This window comes from Mus musculus, chromosome 2, assembly GCF_000001635.26.
Source record: "Mus musculus strain C57BL/6J chromosome 2, GRCm38.p6 C57BL/6J".
NCBI lineage: Eukaryota > Metazoa > Chordata > Mammalia > Rodentia > Muridae > Mus > Mus musculus.
The window spans coordinates 4716918-4731480 of record NC_000068.7 but is presented as its reverse complement, the minus strand read 5'-3'; the positions used below and the strand labels follow the sequence as shown (position 1 = coordinate 4731480).

Genomic DNA, 14563 nt, shown 5'->3' with positions numbered 1-14563 from the left:
TGAAAGCTAACACTTCCATGGCGGCAGCTCCCAGCCATGGTTCATGCAGTGCATATTAAGGTGCTCATTAAAGTCTTGCTGTAATCGAAAAAATTATATATGTGCGATGAGAATGAGTTAGTGTTAATGGAAGAACCTTAGCTTCTGCCTCCCCTGACTTTGTGCTTTCTAGCTGTATCCTAACCTTGCGTTTTGTGGGACTTCTGTGCATTTTATCTGTAGGCGTAAAGTCAGGTTTGAGATATAATTCCATTAACCACATACGCAACTCCATAGTCTATTATGTTGCATCAACTTTTTCTGTAAAAATAAATTGTTAAGGATATTATTCCTGGAACAGAATAAATTCTTGGAATTACTGAGTAACTTATGTACTGCACCACTGTTCCAAGAACAGATCACTTATTTCATCATGACAAAGTAAAGTTATTAATCTTCTGGCTTCCACTTCAACAATAAGAGATGCTGAGGGATGCGCAGACACCTGCATTCCATTTCAGCTCAACTTTATATCATCCATAAACATCTCTGTTTTGGACACCTCATCCAAACAAATGCTCACAGCATACTCTACGCAGCATTCGATTTTATGTAACTATAAAAGTTCCTTGGTGTTAATTACAGAGACAAATGTCTCATCACACATTTGGTTACCAGATAGCATAATTAGTTTTCTCCATTAACCTTTCAGATATAAAATTTGATTTCCAAGTAAAAAACACTGTAAAAACCTTGGAACTCGAATAACACAGTATATTTCTACATGCTTGAAAAAAATGTAATACTCAGAGAACAATTTTATGGATTCTTATTTACAAGGATAGTGATTGTCTGGAATAGGAAAGAAAAATCTGTCTCGACTTTGCAATGATTATAAATACATTGTCAAGTACACATGTAATAAGCTGTCCTTTGTGCAGAGAGGAGGCACAGTAACCTGACCATGAGTGGAATGTGCCCTCCATCTCTCCTGCTTGAGGCTGAATCAGTTCATCAGAGCTTCTCATCTGTGAGAGAGACAGACAAAGAAGGCTAAGACAACAACCAAACAACCAAGGCAAGAGTGCTCAGCAGTGGAGGGTGATGGGACAGTGCTGTGTTTCCATCAAGGTTTCCACCAAGAAACCTCATATGCAACGATGAGCAACAGGATGTGGGCAGATGGCGGTGTCCTCGCATCCTAGCTTTGTAAGTATATTCAGTGATTGTCACACAATGACAGACTTGCCTGGTGCTGCAAACTGGAGTCTTCTCCGCTCAAAGCTAAATTGCCCACAAATGACTATGCCACACCACTAAGGTCTGCTAAGGACTATGCTGTAGGTCACATGCATGGAAATGATGTTTGATTGTTATAACTTACTGACATTTATGTATATTTATGCTGCCAACATGTTAGGAGAGAAAGAAGACCTCACTGCACTACTACATGGGACATTCCTATGTAAGAAAACTGTCTCTACTCAATGTAGTATCTCACTCAGATTAGCTGACAATTGGTAGGAAATTATAGTTAGCATGTTTCTACATGGTACTCACTCATCCTCTCAAAAACAGTTATTAAGAACCTGTCCTGTGCCAAGTTTTGCACTGGGAAAACTTTAAGCATTTAAACTCAGAAGTCTTGCCCTTATAAAAGAGAGTTCTGCTGAGGCTGCATTGATAGATAACAGAGGAACACACAGACGGTGGAAGAGGCCACTCTAGACTGAGACCAGCAGTGGGCATGCCCAGGATGTACTGCAATATTTCAGGGGCACCTTGACAAGTGGTGTGAGAGTCTGAGGCCATGGAGGTAGAAAATAGTTAATATACAGGGCCACAGAACAACTTCTTATTTCAGAGGGATAGGTTTGGAGTGGGGAGCTCTTATTAACCGAACAAAATAGGAAATATACACAATTAAAACTAAACATCTCATTGTTATAGTTGACATATTTTACTTCTGAAATGAGAGTCCAGTAGTTACGTTTCACTTAAACCCAAGTTTAAAATCAGACCCCTCCTTCCTTCCTTCCTTCCTTCCTTCCTTCCGAACTTCCTTCCTTCCTTCCTTCATCAAGCAGCGGTTGCTGCTCCTTCTGAGAACAGCAGTGCTGGACAGAGCTAACCCTTAGCTACACTGTAGCAAGAGAGGACCACAATTAAACTTTTTATATTTCTACTTTACTAGGGATCCCATGAATGCTGCAGAGAAGACCCAGGGTGGGGGTGCATGCTGACTACCTAAAGGATGCTTCAGGAATGACATAGAACCAGTGAAGAAGGACAGAAGGTGGCAAGGTACATGGCTGATAGTTTGAGGAAGCAGGCCCACTGTAAGAGTGTAAAGTGGCTGGTGTCGCTGGGCAGAGGTGCTGAGAAGGGGAGTGTCAGAAATAAATGGGAAAGAGTTTGTGTTGGGAACCTTATCATGCTAAGGAGTGTGGCCTTAACTAGAAAGCATTAAACAATGGGGTGTGGTGTGTGATACTGGAAAGAAGCTAACGCGTTCTCCAAATCAACGACTGCACGTTTGTGCTGCTGGCATGCCTAGACCAACTCGCCCGCTCCTGGCACATCGTTTTCTAGGTTGTTTTCTCTCCACTAATCTGCAATGCAATACAATACACACACACACACACACACACACACACACACACGTTTCTTGTATCAGTGTTCTAGGCTTATTTTAAGCTTTGAAGTGCAAAATACACTGTTCTAAAATCTTTAGATAGATAGATAGATAGATAGATAGGTAGATAGATAGATATCTCTCAGGGGAACTAGGAAGGAGAAATTGTCAGTATGTCTCATATTCTGCCCTTTGATAACATTTTTTTAATAACCTAATCACAATCAATGTAGAAATAAAAGATGACATCTACAGTTCTCACTTAGAGAGCAGTTGTTGGACTACACAAAGCCTTCTGAGAAAGGCAACTTTCTCAAGACAGTTAATGCCCTGTGTGGGTCCTCAAGAGAGGGTGCAGGTGATGTCAATCTCTCTGTCCCTTGTAAGGCCTCCCTGGGAAGGTGAGACTTGAGCCGGGATGCATGGGATCTGTTGCCTCAGGAAGGTGATGCTGCTGCTAGGCTTGTTGCTGGAACTGTATGATGCATGGCTTAAGTTTCTTTAAGTAAAGAGCCCTGCTCTGTGTGGACTCTGAGAACTGGGTAGTAAACTCCGTTTTTCATTGAGTCAGTGTTACCCATGGTGCTTTGCTTCTATGAAGGTTCCAATGTCCTGGCTAGGTTCAACACTAGCAGAACATGCAGCCTTTTCATCTTGATCTTCAACATGCTACTAGCTTTTACAAGTAAGTTTATCTCCTTTTTGAACTTTTCTGCATATGTAAAAGAAAATATTTCAAATTGTATCTCACAGACTAACATCAGAAAAACCCAAATTTTAGCTTTAACATATATAGTGGTTTCAATAATGGTGCCCATAGGCTTGCATGTTTGAACATTTGGTTCCCAAGTGGTGGACTGTTTAGGAAGGACTAAGAGATACATCCTTGTTGGAGGAGGTATGTCACTGGGGTGGGCTTTGGAAGTTTTAAACCAAGTACTCTATATGTCTCTGTCTTCTTGACTGAGGATCAGGATGTAAGCTCTCATTTATTGCTCCAGCACCATGCCCGCTTGCCTGCTACCATATTTCTCACCATGGTGATCAAGGATGAACCCTCTGAAACTGTAGGCAAGCCCCCAATTAAATACTTCCCTTTATAAATTGCCTTGGTCATGGTGTTTTATCACAGAAACAGAACAGTGACTAAACATAGTAGATTACAAGAACTTCCTCAACAAAGTTTTAGGAAACACTGAAGTTTGTTTTATCTGCTGTTGTTAAAGTTTCAATAGGGTATTGTGTTCTAAGTTGGATCTTCAGATTGATGCAGCAGTGTCTGATATGTTCATGTACTTAAATAACAAGTGTCCAAAAACTTACTGGGCAGACACCATTATAAACACAACACTATACTAACTGCTTCTGCAAATCCAAAGAGGAGTCCAGGCCACTAGGATTAGATAATCTACATCAGGACAGGTCAGGAGAGATGGTGAAAATAAACAAGCAGTCTGGTGTGACAACTGTTCAAACAGGTCTGGGGAGGATCTGCATCGTTACCTAGACCACAACAAGGCCAGGCACAAAAAGAATAAAGATGAGGCAGCGCATGTTAAGTACTGGAAAGGAATGATGTTAGTTTTCAGCAGTAAAACACGCTGAAGAAAAACACTTTGAATTTGGAAGGAGATGGAGATAGGGAATAATACAAATTAAGAGTGTGAACTTTCCAGTTTGAAAAGATGCTAGTTAGGATTCTGTATGTGCTCAGGAGAATCTGATGAAGTCTGGAAGGCACTGCTACTCCATCACAGAAAATAAAGACATTTTCTCAAGAGTTCTGTTCAAGGTGTCATCATTGTTTTTATTTTAAAAATTTGGGTGGGTGTTTTGCCTATATGTGTATCTGTGCACCACATGCATGCAGCATTTGTGGAAGACACAACAGGGGTCTAGCTCCCCCAGAACTGGAATTATCAATGATGGTGTCATGTGAGTGTGGGAGTTAAACCTGGGTCCTCTGCAATAGCAGCCAGTACATTTCACTGAGCTATCTCTGCAGCCCCTCGAGGTAATTTATTAACTTTTGACCTGAGACCAAACTCAAGTTTTCTGAACCTAAGTCTACTTTTTCTCTACTGGGCTATAAACTGAAAAGCTTCTGACCTGGGCAATATTAGAATTAAACTTTAAATGTGGCCTAGGTAATACTGGAATTGAACTTTGAACATTGTCAAAACAGTGGATTTTGTGAGGAGTCTGGAACTGGAGCAGGCATGATAGGAGAGCGCAGATGGCAGAAGCAGCCTTAGTAAGAGGGCAGGGACAAGAAAGCAAGGAGCTCCTGGGGGATATGAGAAGAGACCACTTTGGCCCAGAACATTCTTATCCAGTGTAAATAAAATAGAAGAGAAGAATAGAAAGGTAAGCTAGAGAGACAAGGAGCAGGAAGATAGGAGGACGGGCCCCACTTTCTATATGAAGCAGAAGCAGAAAGAACCTGGCCAGACCACATTCAAACATGGCTCCTGTTACTGGTTCCACAACTCAGGCAAGTGAACATTTCTATAGATCTACTTCTCTCATCTACAGATGGAAACGGCTTCTCAGAAGTGTGGTGAGTTTACGAGGCCATGAATAACCCTCTCTTCCTCAGGGGCTCCTGAGCTTCTCCAGGTCTAAAGTATAAACTACCTCCTACCTGGGACGCCATCTTCATCTAGAGAAGCACCTGGGAGCAGGCATGTAGAAGCAGGGATGTGCTGGCAGGATTCAATGGACAAACAAGGGATGCTGAATTCTCAGTTAAGAGAGACAAACTTGATCCTATAGTCTCTGCAGAGAAGTCACTCAGTCAGATCAGCTCACATGAGCAGCGTGTGAGGAAAGGATTAGAGACAGTCCTGCCATTGCGAAGAAAAGATCTCCGAGCAGGGTATCAAGACGCCTGAATTTAAGTGTGGTCAACTGCTAAGCACTGCATGGCCTTATGCAAGTCGGTTCTATCTCCAAGATAAGTCTCACATTTGTCAAGCAGGAGGAAGATGGAAGTCTATTTCCTAGTATAGCAGCGATTGTAACTTTGTGACTAGTGAAAATGGTGGGACAAGGCTACCTGCCATGGCCCCCTGCCTCTAGGTAGACAGCGGCAGCTTAAGAATGACCAACTTTGCATCTGAAGCGACGATGTATCTAATGTACCCAGGAGACTTTCTAACAGTGAAGCAGACTGCAACATTTCTGAAGTCTTTTGTGGGGAGGAGGCTTGAGCATAATCCCACACTTTGTTACTAACTGCATCTTAGACACCATGGAGTTGGCGTTTACTGAACAATGTCTGTAGTACTCTAACAAGCTAGAGGTTCACAGGACTCTAGGGGGCATGTGAGGTTCTCTGAGTCTCCTTTACCCTTCTAGGGACAGCTTTGCTCTCCTTTTATCAGTAGTTCATTGTGGGGCAGTGAGCTGTGCACAGGCTTTGAACCACAGTGACCCGGTAGGTGACTTCCACCTGGAAAGGATGGCAGGTGTTCGGCCACGACCCCTGGGCCCCTGGCTCCTGTCACAGCTATAGCCTCCCACATCCCCCATCAAAGAGGTGTGTGGCCATCAGTCACATATGGCAATGCCCCAAGTCCCTGGTATTCTGTCTGAACTCTACCTCCACAGTTACCTGGCAACAGCCAGGTAGGCCTAGCCTACTATAAAAGGGGCTGCTTTCCCCCTCCTCCCTCTTTTACTTACTCCAGCTTCCCCCTTGCTTCTCTCTTGCCCTCTTGCTCCCCCTCTCTCCACATTCCCTTCCCCCCTCTCTCCACGTGGCCATGGCCTCTACCTCTCTACTCTCTCCCTCTCTCTGCCTTTCTACAATAAATGCCTTAAAACCATGGACTGCCTCTTCTCATCGGGACTCGAAGTGCTGGAGCAATGGAGCAGGTCTTCCTCTAACGAGCTGTGTGTCTAACCTCCAGCAGGAGGATTCTCTGAGTTTCCAGACACCACTTCTGCCAATCCAAGCTGTCACTAAGCAAGACCAGGACTCTCTTCCCAGCAGAAACCAGCCAGAGCTCTCTCCTCCCTGCCCTTTTCCCTTCGGCCTGGGTCAGAGTCCACCTTTGGGCCCCCACTGTGTTCTCAGCTCTTCCGAGACACAGCGGCATCCAAGAGCTAGAACCTGCTCTCTGTGCAGGCCTGGGGACTCGGAGTGGTTCGTGGGGACCCCAGACTGTGGGAAGACACACTGGTTTACATCCTAGTTCTGAGCAACCGGGCATCTCTGTAAACTCCCAAATTCCCCTACAGAATAGAAACAACAGTGCCTTTTACTAGGACAATGAATGGAATAGCATGCACAGATTCTTAGTGTTATGCTGCACCTGACTTTTGATAAATGCTACCTATGTTTGCCTTAGTTTTAGTACAGAGTTGTCGTCTCCTCCCTGGGCCATCAAGGGAAAGCAGCACTGCCAAAGGAAGGGCAGGTACTTTACCTGGGGGGGGGGTGTCCGTGACGCTTCTGGTAAGTGGAAGGAGTGCAGCAGTTTAGATCCCAGATCCTGACTGGTATTTAAGGATTCTGCCCTTTTCCACTTTCCCTCCACCCTCAGGTTGCACCCACTCTTGCCACGATACATGATGGAAGGAAGGAAACCTTCCCAGGGCGATACTTTTGGGGATGGAGGTGGGACCCAGGCTGTTTAATCCCTAGATGAAGAGTGGCCATCCCAGCTCTCCAAAGAGGAGCACTGCACTGTGGTCAGGGACTAAGTTCCTAGCTTTAAGAGGTGTGTGGAAGGCTTATGTGTGTTCTCTTGAGGGAGATTCTGGAGCCCTTGGTAGGGGAGTTGTCATCAAGATACAGGGATCTGGGCCCCAGTCAAACAGCATCACTACTGAACCACCTACTCCATCAGCTGAAAGCAGTGCTACTAAATGAAATAAGAAAGAGACCAGCACACAGAGGGGTTGGCACACATGCAATTGGAGTTTGATAAATATTTGCTAAATGAATAAATTAATGAGACTTGAACACCTGATAAATATGCCTCAGATTTATATCCTACAAAAGTAAAGCTGAACTAAAAGCTAGAGTATAAAAAAGGACTTAATATTCGTATCACTATTACAAAGAACACACTGCCTCATTTAAAGGTGTCTGTCTTCTAGCTAAAGCCTCAATAATACTTGGCTTGGCCGGGTAGAGGAGAAGTTAGGAGTTAGGTTCTGTTGCTAGTAGTACATCGTTTCACTCTGAGCTTTAGGTCTCATTATTTCTGGAATAATAACAACTGTCCTGATTATAGAAGGAGAAAACTCTGTAAAGTGCAACCCTCACTTAAGATCTAATTGTAGACAAGCCTGCTTATCAGTTTCGGTTAGCCGGTACCTCCCTTCCCACCAGGAATCTTCTGCCTATGCAAATCTCAGTGGTTCAAGGTCTAGCTCCCCACCCTACCATTGCAACTAGCTCTTGAGTCTTTCCCTGTTCCTTTCCAACAGCCATTTAATTACTGTTCAGGCAGAAGACACACACAGTGGAGTGTTTAAAGCTGAGGCAGGACTTGCCCTAGAGTTCCACTTGGGTTAAGTCCTACGGAGTGACCTTTGGTATCCTCCGCAACATCTCTAAGCCTTATCTGCAATGAGCATGACAAGGCTGGCATGCATGTGCTGTGTGTGGGGAGGCAATCGGAACACTCACACTGAGCCTCGCAGCCTCGCTCACACTGCCGCTGCTAGGATCGCTGCACATGGCACCTTTCTTGCAGAACTGCCTTATCCACACATCCTCCCAAAGGACTTTAGACCTCAGGGTCCCTGTCCTGTCCATTTCCGATGGAATTCACATTCCAGAAAGGGGCTCAGCTCCCAGTATTTCCTCACAGGAACACTTGTTGAGTTGATTAAACAGATTGTCTCCCTCCAAACAGTGCTCAAATCTTTACTGTAGTTTCAAAGAACTGGCTTGAGAAAGTCAAAGTCCACAGGGTAAAATTGCCTCTTCTCACCCTTAAACAAAGCACTGACACACGCTACCATTCTAGCGAGTTACTTTACCACTCGGGATATGGTACATTAGTGAGCAGCCTAAAAATATTCCAAAGAAATAGATCTGATGTGGGAGGTTGTGCTGAATCCCAGGGTTCTCTCTATTCCCCTGAGATACATACTTGAATCTTCTAGATGCAGTGTTGCAGAGAACACACATGTCTGAATACAGAGCGTCCTATGTAAAGTTCTGAAAGCTATGTGCTAGTACTTTTTATAACTCTTGAGTATTTAAGTAAGATCTCTTCTAGATCTACACCCTAGGAATGAATAGGACTCAGCAATTTACAAACAAGCCAGGTGTAAATCTGTTTTAAGAAGAGTAACACAAACTGTCAACAACAAAATTCTTAATTTTGGATGTCATCTGTAATTATTTCCTGTTCTATGAAACTGTGCTTCCAAATCATTTGCACGTCTTTTTAACTGGCCTACAGGATCTTTGGGCACCAGATCTGATCTTTCCCAGAACAGGTTCTTCCTCAACCTCTGAACTGTCAGTCAAAGGCTTTTCTACAAACCATTGTCAAGATGGACCCAAGGCTTGGTTCCTTAACGATATCTTCAGTTCAAACAAGGAAGAAAGACCATTGCCCTGTCCAAAAGCTTGCATTTACGGAGTGCCGAGTGCTAGCACCATCCTATCTTCATCCTTTCCTTCAGCCTCACACTTTCTTACTAACATCACTACTATTTTCCAAGCAACTGATAGGAAGGAGCTGCCTGGAGACCTTTGCAGGACAAGAACTAAGTCCAGGCCATGAGGTTCCACTTACATGAGAAAGGTAAATTTTCTACCAAAAGGCAAATTCCTTTTCTCAGGTGGCTTCAAGTGATACTTAGCTTCTCGCCCAGGTTAGAGCACAGAAGGGAGTCTAATGTGGGACGGGTCTCTTTCTGGGCCACGGCATCTCACTTGGTTGTGGTGTTCCGTGTCCCTAAGAGTCAGTAGGTGCCGCGAGTAGTGCTGGTTTTGGGACTGTTTCCTGTCTTACTAGGAAGGCCCGAGTGCCTGTGACCACCATTCTGGCAGGAGCGGCTCATGTCTACTTCACCTCTGTCAGTGTAACTTCTCTTTGCAAGCTTTGCACACTTTTTCTTCCTTAAACCAAAACAGAGGAAGAAATCTTGGGCAAAAATATAGTCGTTATAATGTTTGAATACGAAACAAAACAAGACAAAAGTACCAATCTGGATCTAAGCGGCAATCAAGCACAGATAGCTGCAGTCACTGAGCAGTTCTGGCCCTTGCTCTCAAGTGCTCTTACTCTGGTTTCCCACAGGCTCTCTCCTTCCTGGTTCTGCAGTACCTGGCCCTCGCCCTACTACCTGAGGTGGTAGAGAGTCCAGGATGGGCAAAGTTGAAAGCAAACACCACCATCTACCTTGCACTTTGCCTTGATAAACACTTTCAGAGGAAGCATCCTGGACAGTTTGATTTTGGGCTCAAAGGCTACAGATAACAAACGTGAGATGCTTCGTGGACACGCCTCATGCCTAAGCTATACAAATACAGGCATCGGGGCACACTTTTGGCTACCTAAATATCTGTGGGCACTTGTCATAAGGTGTGGAGGATGCTGCCTTTGCTCCCTCTGTCCCCGAGGTAGGTAAGCCAGGAAGGGTGGTGACAGGAGAAAAGTCATCTTTTCTCTCTGACCACAAATGTTAGTGAAAAAGACACAGCCAGGAAGTGCAAAGCTGTTGAGTAGTAAGAGGCACTATCAAGAGGTGGCAAGGCAGACAATCACTTTTGTTCTCTTTACGCTGCTTGGACTACAGATTTAATTTAACTGTGCCACGGCAGGATTAGCAACCAGGCCATAGAGGTGAAAGGACATTTTAATAAGACAGCACATCCATCCTCTATCCCACCCAAGGCAGAAGCAAAACCAAACAAATAGCAGCTTCCTGGAAATTGAATTTCTGTTATCCAGATGTCAAAGATGTAATACCCCAATTACACAAACTATTGCCAGTGAAGCATGCCAGAGAATATGCAATGTAAATGGGGTGAGCGCCGAGTGGCGAAACTGCGTAGTCAGCATCTGGCTCTGTGACTGAGTGATAATTAGCACTGTGTGTAGACACTAATAAACATTTATGTCTGAAATTACAACTTTTAGCAATGTTAATAAGGGATATATTGGCAATCTGTAAAATAAAAGGTCTTGAAAAGAATGTCATGCATTAAGCAATGGCAGACATTTCCCGTTCTTCCATAATCTCTCCCACCACCACCCTGCCCCTGAAATTGCAAATGGCCACGCCACGCTGTTTTGCTGAGAAATTAATTGACATAAGAACCTACCTAAGTAAATGGGTTGTGTCTCTTTGGTCTCCCCATTAACATCATTGCTGAATTCTGAGATTTTATACACCTCATGGTGATAATCTGGCATGAGAAAATAACCGAAAATTAGTATTTTAATGACTTCAACAAATAGGAATAAGCACCTAAAGACTCCCATCCCAGATGTATAATCTACAAGTATACTTTCAAGAACTCTCACAGAATCGGAGTCAATACTAATCACCAAACGTTACTTACTGTGAAGTACAGGAACCTGAAATACCACTGCGCCTTACAAAACAGATATGCTTGGCTACAGCAAGTATATTTGTAAAAATAAAATAAAATAAATAAAAAAGAAAGAAAAGAAAAAAAAATCTTGCCAAATCACAGGCCAATGGAGTTTCTCAAACGTATTTCCACTACCATTTCTGTGAGCATATCAATAGCATGTTTCGGAACTGCCTCTCTACTGGGTTTACCCAGAAAATCTCAGCTTAAAAGTAAGGATGCATTTTTTTTTTAAGATATTGATGTGTTATTTTTTTAAAGGTATACTTTGAAAAGAAGCAAGTCTTTTACCTTTCACATAAGTGAATCTTTTGCAATTACTGCCCTTACTGAAGATGCAATAGTTTATCTTCCAAAAAAAAAATTGAAAAGCAGCTGCACAGCAGAATCACTCACCATTAAAAAAGAAGGAAAAACTTACTATGTTAATCAAAATTTCAAATATAACATCTTGGGATCTCGTGTGGAAGCTACAGCATTTTGATAATGTAGCTCTTTACAAACCAGGACCACCCAGGTATGAAAATAGAGGTCCCTTCTCAACAGCTGTCCAAGGTTTGGGTGGGCTTGTTTGTTTGTTGTTTGCCTTAGCTGTCACAGGACAACATGACAAAACTACCCTCTCTCTTAAGATAGAGTAGTCAGTTTCCTGGGGTCATAAATAAGAAAGCAGCCTCCATTCCTGAACGAAGCACGTTGTATCAACAGGGCCATCACACTCAGAGAGACTTCCAGAGTAGTCAACATCCTGGTTGGGGAGGTGGAGGCCGAGAAGGAGTAGCCAAATATTTTGAATGCATGCACTACACTATTTCAGGCCTCTATCGTTAAACAGTACAAAGCTAAATTAGGGGAAACACAGATGAGCAGATTTGCAAAAATGTCTATAATTAAACCGTTTCCAGACTAACCAAAAGTGAGCTTTATAAAATCCTCATGTCTGCTTAGCTGAGTTCAGAAAAACTCCATCCCTTGCAATCACCCTCCCAATAGTCACCTGTTCACATGTGACTTTTGCTGGGGCCCTTGGAACAATCATGTGGCTCTTTCCTCAGATGCTAGCGGTAGATAAAAACCACCTAGGGAAAGTGGAGCGCTTCTCTGATTTGGCTTTGACCCAAGTTAATGCAAAGATATTTAAAGAGTGTGGGCTCATATTAGAACTTGTACCATTACCTCTGGGGAGGTTGGGGGGGGGGTATCACCATTCTCGATTATTAAGGTGATACATTTTGACAGGTGTTTCTTGTCCGAGTTGGCACCATTTTTTAAAGACTCAAATCAGGAAGATGGACTCGAACAAGAAACAGAACCCAGAGGAGATACTACTCAACTTTCTCCTCCCCGGACAAAATAAACGCCTATAAAGAGTGTGCTGTACACCTGTTAGTCGGCAGGACCAAGCTGGATTTTTCTTTATTTCTTGTGATGCGACACTTGTCTGACTGGTATACGAGATAATCTTAAAACTACCTTTCCACCCAAATCACTCAACTGGAAAAGATGCTGTATGTCAACAATTTCTGCCTTGAGCTTCGATTCCCTAATGAGCTGATTCTTCTTAAAAAGAACAATGATCATCTTTTTCTCTCCTCCTTCTCTTTGCGTGGGGGAAGGAAAAAAAAAACGAAAACAAAAACAAATCCCAGTCTATTCTCGGCCTGCCGGCCAGGCAAACCCTCAGCCACCCCAGCCCAGCGGCCGCCGTGGCGGCGGCACCCCAGAGTGGGCTCGGCTCCCCGGTGTCATTGTTTGCTAATTTCCTGACGTGCCCTCCGACTTGTTTACCTTCAATAACACCCGGTGGGTCCCCCTCAGGCACAACTTTCCCCGCGGCGGGGCGTGTGCGGCCCGCGGGGGGCCCGGGTTCGGGCGGGGACGAGGGGGTCGGGGCGGGCGCGCCCCCGGCGTGGAGCCCGCGGGCGGCCGGGGCGCGCGGGGCCGAGTGCGCGGAGCGCGGCGCCGGCTTCCCGCCGCTGTCCCCGGGCCGGCAGCTTACCTCGGCTCACCAGTTTGAAGCTCTGGGATTTCCTGCTTCTTTTCCTCTCCGAGAACTCCATGGTGCGGGCAAGGTGGCGGCGCGGCAGGAGACTGAGGCGGCGGCTGAGGCGGGCTCGTGTCACCGCCGCGGAGCCGCCGGGACCAAGGTCCGCGTCGCGATCGGCGGGGGAGGCCGAGGGACGGGAGGAACCACCGCGAGCCCGGCCGGGGGTTGCGCGCCCGGGGCGAAGTTGTCCCCGCGCGCGGCTCCGCCTCCCCGGTGTCTTAGGCGACCCCTCGGTGCCCCTTCATGCCGCCTCGCTCTTTCCCGAACGCAGCCCGCCGCAGCCCAACTTTCCGTTGGGAGCGGGGCCGGGCTGGGGCGCGGAGCTGTGGGGTGCTCGCCGCGGCCCGCCTGGGCTCAGCCTGCGGACGCGGCCCGGGGGACGCGGCGAGCCGAGGGAGGGCGGCGGCGGCGGGTGCGGAGCGGCGGCCGGGGCGCTGACCTCCCCCGCGGGAGTAGGGGCCGCGCCGTCGAAGGGGGCGGCGCCGCCGGGACCCCGGGACCACCTGCTGGCGGAGCCCGGCCGCCGCCATCCCCCGGGGGCCGCCGCCACTGCTGGACTCGGCCGTGCGGCGACCCGGCATGGGCCGGAGGCCGCGCGGTTCAGCGTCCGGAGCGGCCCGGGCCCGTGGAGCTGCCCCCCCGGACGGACGCCGCGCTCTGCCCGGCCTCCCTCTGCGGCTCCCGGAGGCGAACCTGCCTTTAGAAATAAGCCAGGGATCGTGGCTCCTTGGCGGCCAGCCCTCGCTCTGTCTGAGAGGCGGGCGGTGCCAGGGCCAGACGCGGATTTTAGGCAACTTTTAAGAGGGGGTGAAGAACTTACCCATCCGCGCTCTTGGAGCAAACAGAGAGAAATTTGAGCATGTACTGCTGAGAAGACTATGGGATGGAGCGAACATCAATTCTTATCCCCACCCTGGGGACTGTAGGGGAAGTTATATGCAAAGGGGGTGCTTGGAATGGTGTTTTGGGGAGAGGAATACTAGAGGTGAGGAGTGCAAGGGGGTGCAGGCTCTTAGGGAAACAGTGGTCATAGCAGGTGCATAGACTCTGCCACTTGACGCAGAAATACCAAAATAATTGCCGTCCGCCAATGGCCATTGGGAGTTTTATGTAATCTTTTTCTCTGGGGAGCCAAGTGTGCACTTACTGTAGGCGCCATTTCTTACCACATGTTTTAAGTGGGAATAGAAAAGATTTTTTACATCACCTGGGAATGGTAGTGTGGAAACATGATCTGACACGCTTAAAAGTACGGCCTCCAAATCTACGGTTTCTAGACCAAAGTACAAAGGGGAAGAAGGGATGGGCTGCTGCTCCAACACCTTAG

General features: G+C 46.2%; 1 protein-coding gene across 4 annotated transcripts in view; it reads right to left on the bottom strand.

Annotated features, from left to right (window-relative positions):
- Bend7 (BEN domain containing 7) overlaps positions 1-13694 on the bottom strand; it is an 84438-nt gene extending 70744 nt beyond the window's left edge. For 2 of the 4 annotated variants that reach the window (NM_178663.4, NM_001190400.1), the window contains exons 1-2: positions 13189-13650; positions 10917-11000 (exon numbers count right to left, since the gene is read on the bottom strand). In NM_178663.4, the coding sequence (NP_848778.1) occupies positions 10917-11000; positions 13189-13249 (145 nt within the window). In that variant the 5' untranslated portion in view covers positions 13250-13650. Of the gene's footprint in view, positions 1-10916; positions 11003-13188 lie in introns of those variants that run through there. The other 2 variants (XM_006497446.2, XM_006497445.3) reach the window with 2 other exon arrangements.
- Between the last annotated feature and the right edge of the window lie 869 nt (positions 13695-14563).